Source organism: Salvelinus sp. IW2-2015, unplaced genomic scaffold (assembly GCF_002910315.2).
Source record: "Salvelinus sp. IW2-2015 unplaced genomic scaffold, ASM291031v2 Un_scaffold1380, whole genome shotgun sequence".
Lineage (NCBI taxonomy): Eukaryota > Metazoa > Chordata > Actinopteri > Salmoniformes > Salmonidae > Salvelinus > Salvelinus sp. IW2-2015.
Window position 1 is genome coordinate 190,307 of NW_019942870.1, and position 9,354 is coordinate 199,660.

Below are 9,354 nucleotides of genomic sequence, written 5' to 3' on the forward strand. Positions count from 1 at the left end.
GAGACAATGCCATCCTGTCTGATGTTCAGACTCTGCTTGCAGATGTACAAGAAGAAATCCGTACTGCCCTGCCCACTTCACTGTTGCTCCAAGCAGAGGAAACTGCAGTTCTGAAATACATCAAAAAGCGTGAAGACTTCTGCCTGAAACCCATACACGCAGCAGCGTACATGTTGGACCCCAAGTATGCTGGCAAGAGCATCCTGTCTGGTGCAGAGATCAACAAGGCCTATGGTGTCATCACTACCGTGTCTCGCCACCTTGGCCTGGATTAGGGCAAGGTTCTTGGCAGTCTGGCYAAGTACACTTCCAAGCAAGGYSTTTGGGATGGAGATGCAATATGGCAGTCGTGCCAACATATCTCAACAGCCACCTYGTGGAAGGSACTTTGTGGATCTGAGGCTCTTTCCCCTGCTGCCTCCATCATCCTCCAAATCCCAKCAACATCAGCCACCTCAGAGTGCAACTGGTCCTTGTTTGGGAACACKCACATCAAAGCACGCAACAGYCTGACCAATACAAGGGTTYAAAAATTGGTGYTCTACGGGKAAATTTGAGGCTTTTTGAGCCTGACAACGAGCCATCCTCAACAAGGTTGGAAAGTGACAGTGAAGATGAGGCCTCAGAGTCTGATGTTCAAGAGGTGGACATTGAGGAGGGAGGCAGGGAGAAGACATGGAAGCCTGAGAGGAAGACAACCAAAGCTTTAGTCTCCAGACTATCATTTTACAGATGTATATTGAAAACAWTTTTGGGAGATGCGATGGATCATTGGGGATCATTCAATATTCCCTTTATTTTGTTGTTCAGTGAAATCATCCCATGTGAAGAGTCAACTAATTTAATGAAAGTTCAATTCGTAACAAATGTTTGTTTTTTTTCAATTGGAAGATTTAATCATTTGCAATTGTCTACTTATGATCAGGTAACAGGTTTATGTTTCTGTCTCTATATGATATTGTAAATATATCCAATGCAAAAAACATCTACATTTAAATGATATTAATATTAATTTGCATATATTTCCGTTAACTCCCGTGGGAATTAACAGGAATATATGTAAAGTTTCCACCTTTAAATATTCCCCAAAATGTGCAACCCTAGGTGACATCAATAAGGGATCATAGCGTTCACGGTGATTCACCTGGTCAGTCTATGTCTTGGAAAGATCAGGTGTTCCTAATGCTTTGTACACTCAGTGTAAATGCTGATGATGAGTAATGAACTATTGCTAAGAAATACATGAAGAATTCACAATAGCTATACAGACTATGAAACTGAGTGAAAGGGTAATTACATTTACGTGCTTCTACACCTGCATTGCTTGCTGTTTGGGGTTTTAGGCTGGGTTTCTGTACAGCACTTTGAGATATCAGCTGATGTAAGGGCTCATATAAATAAAATACATTTGATTTGATTACATTTTAGTATTTAGCAGATGCTCTTATCCAGAGACATACAGTAGTGAGTGCATAAATTTTAATACATTTTTCATACTGGCCACCGTGGGAATTGAACCCACGACCCTGGCGCTTGCGCCATGCTCTACCAACTGAGCTATAAGGATATGGCGTGGTTAAGTCTATATCAGGAATTCCAGTTCAGACACCAGTTCTAGTAGGCTAAGTAAAGCTATAACACAAATGTAGGCTGCACATACTGTACAGAACAGTAAAAACTAAGCACAGTACAATGCAAATTGKAGCCCTTCTGTTACCTCTAGTAGCCTCTTCTCCCAGTGGTTTAGCTCAGTACCCATCCCTCCCTGGTTCTCCAGCTCCATACCCTCCAGGATGGGACAGCCAAAGTGTCTCCTCGCCTCTTCCTGCAAACACATGCAGGGGTACAGGACGCGAACATTAACCACATTACAGGACAGGGCAGGACAACACAGGGCAGTGCAGCACAACAATAATAAATTAGCATAAAACCGCACAGAACAACAGAGCACAGCCTCTACAATGGCACATATCTACCAATGACAAATACATGTAAATACATGTAAATACATGATTCAACAGGAAGGAGCTTAAAAGCAGGATTTTTTACCACAACACGCGGTGTCACTAGAAGATGAACTTCATGTCGGACCATCACGCCACCACGGATGTCCCATAATCGAGTCACTTTACGTATCACTGCATCACTCCACTGATACAGGCCTAAACTATAATAGAAAGCAAAAGTTCTCTCAAACATCAACATGATTTTAGAAACATATAATAATTTTTCTGTTGTGCATCGTATTTTCGTCTAGGCTTGGTGCTTATAACAAAAAGCGCAATTCTAAAAACACAGCCTGACAGTGGAGGATAATGATTAAGTATACATACCTCTCGTTGAATGCTGGCAGTCCACTTGCAAACCGAGGTGTCAGAGGCTTGCCATCATCATCGTGATAAAATGCGAACAGSCCTGCAGAAAAACCCTGTTGGACACACGTTAAAGAAATTAATTAAATAACATTACTCAATCAATAATGAAATCTGRGTTGGACATGTTTAATTCATTATGGTATTTACTTAAGTCATTCATGACTAGCTTCACCCCAATAGGAATAAAAAGTAGATTGTTTCCAATGCACTCACCAGGGCGTGTATGACTTCGTGTTTGACGGTTGACAGCATACCCTCAAACTCCTGAGGTTGGGTGGATATCATATTGGGGCACAGGTTGGCATATCCAGCAATGGGTCTAAAAAGGTAAAGAAAGTGAAACTGACATAAAATATKATTGGGTTAAAAGACCTATTCATGGGCTACCATGTCACCTACCAGACCCAATCAGTAGCTACGGCAATCTGGAATAGACTAAGATCCCGTTATAATCCTGTAAAATATATTCAAAGGGTTAACCGGGTGTGTTTAAAGAGTGTTGGAGGCTTACCTGTCCAGCTCAGACTCCAGTTGACAGTATGCAGCATAGGCCACAATGTTCTCCTGTCCACAGCGTTCTGTAGTCACCCCACTGACGTAGAGGACAAAGTCAGCCCCCTCCACCCCCTTCCCGTCCGGAGTCCCTGCTGAGCCACAKGACCTCCCTGTCTCGCTGCACACCTTGCATTGCTGGAATTCATATATARATAATTGCATTTTAATTTATTTATTTAAAACAGGAAAATCGCATTGAAGCCCAGTTCTCGTTTACAGGTAAGTCCTGAAATACTTTACCTTGCATTGCTGGAAATCACACAATGGACGTAATACAGTAAAATCATCAAACTACAGTACTCAAGAACACCATCAGCCAACATTTCTATATGCCTACCAGTTGAGCTATATATATATATATATACACACACAGTTGAAGTCAGAAGTTTACATACACTTAGGTTGGAGTCAGTAAAACTTGTTTTTCAATCACTCCACAAATTTCTTGATAACAAACTATAGTTTTGGCTAGTCGGTTAGGACATCTACTTTGTGCACGACACAAGTAATTTTTCCAACAATTGGTTACAGACAGATTATTTTCAGCTTAGTAATTGTCACTGTGTGTCACAATTGAGTTGAGTAGAAGCTTACATACACAAGTTGACTATGCTTTAAACAGCTTGAAATTCCAGAAATGACGGTCATAGCGTGTTAGATAGACTTCTGATAAGAGGCTAAATTGACATCATTTGAGTCAATTGAGGTGTACGTGATGGATGTATTTCACGGCTACCTTCAACTCAGTGTCTTTGTTGAACATCATGGGAAATCATAAAGAAATCAAGCCAAGCTGCAGAAAAAGGTAATGATGTAGGAGAGCGGTTGCATCGGGTCGTGTTGAGTGTTGGGAGCGATGAGGTTGGGTTGCAAATTGCCTGAAGGTACAGATGTCTGGGTGTATGCGCAGAACATGTGCGGACACGAAGTATAGCGTTAGGACGAGAGTGGGCCACTCCCATCATACGGCTGGCAGGAGAGACGCGTTCGATGTCTCCTATGTAGATTAACTGTCTTTGGTGCGTATAAGTGCATAATATCCCAGAACAAGAGCAAAGAACTTGTGAAGATGCTTGTGAGGATATCGTGGTAAAAGTTCTATAATCACAGTAAAACATGTCCTATATATAATCATAATTCTTGACAGGCTGTTCAGCAAGGGGTATACATCTGCTCGCAAAAATTCGCTATAAAAATAAGCCAGACTACGGTTTGTGCATACTGCACATGGGGAAGATCGTACTTTTTGGAGAAATGTCTTTCTGTCTGATGAAACATAAAATGGAACGATTTGGCAAAATGAACATCGTTGATGTTTGGAGGAAAAGGGGAGGCTTGCAAGCGCAGAAGAAAACATCCAACGCTTGAGCACGGGGTAGCAGCTCATGTTGTGGGGGTGCTTTGTGGCTGGCAGTTTGAGATGGTGCAGCTTCACAAATAAGAGGGATCATGAGGGGAGGAAAATTGATATGTGGAGTATTGAAGCAACAGTTTAAACCATAGTCAGGTAGTTAAAGCTTGGTCGGCAATGGGTCTTCCAAATGGACATAACCAAAGCATACTTCCAAAGATTGTGGCAAAATGGTTACAGGACAAGCACAAGTTCAAGGTAATTGGAGTGGATCACATAGCCTGATCAATCTTATTGATAAGTGTGTGATTTGTGGGCAGAACTGAAAAAGCGTGCTGCGAGCAGGGGCTACAAACTGACTCAGTTAACAGCTCTGTAGGAGGAATGGATCTCACAACTTATTGTGGGAAGCTTGTGGAAGGCTACCAAAACGTTTGACCAAGTTAAACCATTTAGGCAATGCTGCCAAATACTAATGTGAGTGTATGTCTTCTGACCCACTGGGAATGTGATGAAAGAAATAAAAGCTGAAATAAATCACTCTACTATTATTCTGACATTTCACATTCTTAAAATAAAGTGATGATCCTAACTGACCTAAGACAGGGAATTTTTACTAGGATAAAATGTCAGGAATTGTGAAAAACTGAGTTTAAATGTATTTGGCTAAGGTGTATGTAAACTTCTGACTTCAACTGTATATGAGGTTTTTTATGTTTTATTGCTAGGACTAAACGGAATGAGCAGGGGGACACAGAGGAAGAGTGTGAAGACCGATGTGGCTGGAATTRAAATTCCACGCAGACAGTTGGATCATGTGCGTGTTGAGGACGGTTTCAGTTTAACCTTGTTTAGTCTCATTGAGATAATCTCTTTTACAAGAGAGCCCTGTTGAAGATAGCAGCAGGAGGCAATGGTAGCAAGCCAGGTGAGTAGGTAACATATAGAGGAAACAGAGTGGAGCATGGAGGCTAACTATTATGTCTTCAGGCTAAGTCAAATAATARTGTATTTAAAGTGATTAAATAGATGTCTAAAGGAACAATAACATCGCTGGTTAAAAAGGCCAAGCTTAAAAAGGTGAGTAACAAGCAATAGAGGTAGTTTAGAAGACAAAAGCTTCTGGACTGTCTTAAACGACCCATGAACCAGAAGTGCTAATCTTGTTTGAGGCTGTCAGGTCAGTGAGGCCACCCTCAGTTCTGCACACAACAGGCACTCCAACCTAAGCCCTATCATAATTCTAATTTCACTGAGCTGCATTAGCTAATCCCATAACTACAGAATGGTCCACGGGTGCCTGGTGGTACATTGTCCCTATGCGTAGAGGAACAGTGGAAGGACTGGCACCTATAATGATGATGTACTTTCCATGTTTTATTAATAACAAATCATTACCAGAAATCACATGTTCATAACAGCGACCAATAACAGTGACCAACACTGACTAAGTAAGTTACTTGAGARCTGGTATTACTAATAACTAGTCTATCAACCAACCTACTTTGTCACTACACCTCATGTTCCAATTTCTGTGGCGTAGACTGACCTGCAGATGATGGTCAGGAACAATGACGGGTCCACACTTAGTGATGTCTGCACATGCTCCCTGGCAGTAGCGGTGAGGGTCATCTTTCTTCCTCAGATACTGATTGGTCACACATTGTCTGAACAGAAACACATTTTATAATGCAAGAGAAAGATGCATGAACTGAACCGCTTGACTGATCGAGCCTTGCATTAATGACTTGACATAGCTTAGCGTGCCCTTTAGATATTCAATATATGAGAAGCATTCAGTGTTTTTGGCCTATTCAACAATATAGATGATCTTGACACATCTTAAAATGCTACACTCACTACCTCAACTGAATTACAAACATTAAACTATTTTATTGTCTTATTGAAATGAGAACATGTTCTTGAACCGTGTTGGAGGGTGATCATGTCAGTGGGACGTGTTGGAGGGTGATCATGTCAGTGGACCGTGTTGGAGGGTGATCATGTTCCAGGACCGTGTTGGAGGGTGATCATGTCAGTGGACCGTGTTGGAGGTGATCATGTCAGTGGACGTGTTGTAGGTGACCATGTTCCAGGACGTGTTGGAGGGTGATCATGTTCCAGACGTGTTGGAGGGTGATCATGTTCAGGACCGTGTTGGAGGGTGACATGTTCCAGGACCGTGTTGGAGGGTGATCATGTCAGTGACCACGTTGGAGGGTGACATGTTCCAGGACCGTGTTGGAGGTGATTTCAGTGACACTTGTAGGGTCATTGTCAGTGGACCACGTTGAGGGTGACATGTCAGTGGACCACGTTGGAGGGTGACCATGTCAGTGACACGTTGGAGGGTGATATGTGTCACATGACGTCAGTGGACCACGTGGAGGGTGACATGTCAGTGGACGTTGGAGGGTGACCAGTCAGTGACCACGTTGGAGGGTGACATGTCAGTGGACCACGTTGGAGGGTGACCATGTCAGTGGACCACGTTGGAGGTGACATGTCAGTGGACCACGTGGAGGGTGACCATGTCAGTGGACACGTTGGAGGTGACCATGTTCATGGACACGTTGGAGGGTGACCATGTCAGTGGACACGTTGGAGGGTGACATGTCAGTGGACCGCGTTGGAGGGTGACCATGTCAGTGGCCACGTTGGAGGGTGATCATGTCAGTGACCACGTTGGAGGGTGATCCATGTCAGTCTGGACCACGTTGGAGGGTGACCATGTCAGTGACCGCGTTGGAGGGTGATCATGTTCCAGGACGCGTTGTAGGGTGATCATGTTCCAGGACGTGTTGGAGGGTGATCATGTTCCAGGACGTGTTGGAGGGTGACCATGTTCCAGGACGTGTTGAGAGGTGATCATTGTTCCAGGATCCGTGTTGGAGGGTGACCATGTTCCAGACCGTGTTGGAGGGTGATCATGTCAGTGGACCACGTTGGAGGGTGATCATGACTTGGACCGCGTTGGAGGTGATCATGATCTTGGACCGTGTTGGAGGGTGATCATGATCTGGACCGTGTTGGAGGGTGTGTTGAGTGCTGATCGATCTTGGACCGTGTTGGAGGGTGATCATGATCTTGGACCGTGTTGGAGGGTGATCATGATCTTGGACCGTGTTGGAGGGTGATCATGATCTTGGACCGTGTTGGAGGGTGATCATGATCTTGGACCGTGTTGGAGGGTGATCATGATCTTGGACCGTGCTGGAGGGTGATCATGTTAATGAACTGTGCTGGAGGGTGATCATGTTAATGAACTTGCTGGAGGGTGATCATGTTAATGAACTGTTGGCTGGAGGGTGATCATGTTAATGAACTGTGCTGGAGGGTGATCATGTTAATAACTGTGCTGAAGGGTGATCATGTTAATGAACTGTGCTGGAGGGTGATCATGTTAATGAACTGTGCTGGAGGGTGATCATGTTAATGAACTGTGCTGGAGGGATTCATGTAATGAACTGTGCTGGAGAGGTATCATGTTAATACTTGCTGGAGGGTGATCATGTTAATGACGCTGGAGGGGGATCATGTTAGTAACTTTGCTGGAGGGTGATCATGTTAATGAATGTGGCTGGAGGGTGATCATGTTAATGAACTGTGCTGGAGGGTGATCATGTAATGAACTGTGCGGAGGGTGATCATGTTAATGAACTGTGCTGGAGGGTGATCATGTTAAAGAACTGTGCTGGAGGGTGATCATGTAATGGCGCTGTGCTGGAGGGTGATCATATTAATGGCCTGTTGCTGGAGGGTGATCATGTTATGGGCCTGTGCTGGAGGGTGATCATGTTAATGGCTGTGCTGGAGGTGATCATGTTAATGGACTATGCTGGAGGGTGATCATGTTAATGAACTGTGCTGGAGGGTGATGGGAGGTGAGAACATTACCTGCTGAGTAATACAGGTCCTGCTTGCCGGCGAACCTGAAATGCCTTCTGTAGATAATCAATTGCTTGTGGAAAAAGTGTATCCTGTAGAAAACAAAAAGGCAGTGTTTATTAACCAGCCTCCAGCTAAAAAGGACACACAACATAATATTAGCCAGCAGCAACAAAACTTCAAAGGTAACATTGTCATAGCCATGATAGACATGACAATATACCTATTGTCCTGTATGTCAATGGAAAATATATCTGACCTCATTCACACAAACATACCTTCACAAGTCTRCTTTTATTTGAAGTTAACCTTTGGAAGAAGACAACATGTATTTATAATAACCAGGTTACAGTAAAGCCTGGCACACACTTACATTACAAACTGACAACTCTYTAGTAAGAAAAAATGTACTTACTTGTCCACACTTGAATCATAAATTATCGTTATCTTCAATTGTTGATCAGAGCTTCTTTTGGTTAATCTTTCAGACTTCAGGTACACTTTATGGACAACCTACAAGAAACATTGTTGAAAGAAAAGTAGCGGTAGTAATGTATTATCATGTAGAAAGAATTTGAGGTCGGTGTTATACTAGCTTTAATTTGATACAGCGCTCTTCGTGTAAATAATAAATGTAATTGCATGCAATTAATTAACATTTGTATTTAAAAAAGTTAACCTTTCTGTAATGTAACATTTTCAACAGGGCCCAGCCCCCAAAATACCCATCACCCCTACTCGGTACTTTTTAACAATCTACCTAATACGCCCCTATTGCCATGGCTCAAGCGCCCCACGCAAAGTACCTCAGCTATGTATCAATTCCTTACGAGAAAATAACTGGTAAGCAAGCGATAACGACACTCACCTCCGACGGAGATGGAACTTGATGTTTACACGTATGACAATGCACAAACAGAAATAGAAGGGAGAAGGTGCAGATACGGCTCAATGACCCAAGCTTCCAAAAGCGTATCAYCTCTGTCGCCATCTTATGTCCAGCGAAGCTGACACCAGTAGTMATTGAACTCCTGTTTCATAATCACAGCGCACAGAGAGAACGATGCCCCTCCACCACTATGTTATTGATAGGTATATATCTTATTAGGCCGGCGAAACCAATGCAATTTGCCCGTGTGTTGCTAGCTTTAGCCTTTAGTTTAGCTGCTAGTGCTTAGTCTTACA

The 9,354-nt window shown here is 43.2% G+C and overlaps 1 protein-coding gene across 2 annotated transcripts in view; it reads right to left on the bottom strand.

Moving 5' to 3' along the window:
• The window catches only part of lmln (leishmanolysin-like (metallopeptidase M8 family)), a 34,274-nt gene extending 24,920 nt beyond the window's left edge, over positions 1-9,354 (bottom strand). For both annotated transcript variants that reach the window (XM_024138065.2, XM_024138064.2), the window contains exons 1-10: positions 9,038-9,354; positions 8,585-8,682; positions 8,448-8,478; positions 8,179-8,261; positions 5,831-5,948; positions 2,887-3,065; positions 2,589-2,694; positions 2,334-2,428; positions 2,050-2,167; positions 1,718-1,825 (exon numbers count right to left, since the gene is read on the bottom strand). In XM_024138065.2, the coding sequence (XP_023993833.1) occupies positions 1,718-1,825; positions 2,050-2,167; positions 2,334-2,428; positions 2,589-2,694; positions 2,887-3,065; positions 5,831-5,948; positions 8,179-8,261; positions 8,448-8,478; positions 8,585-8,682; positions 9,038-9,160 (1,059 nt within the window). In that variant the 5' untranslated portion in view covers positions 9,161-9,354. The remainder of the gene's footprint in view (positions 1-1,717; positions 1,826-2,049; positions 2,168-2,333; positions 2,429-2,588; positions 2,695-2,886; positions 3,066-5,830; positions 5,949-8,178; positions 8,262-8,447; positions 8,479-8,584; positions 8,683-9,037) is intronic.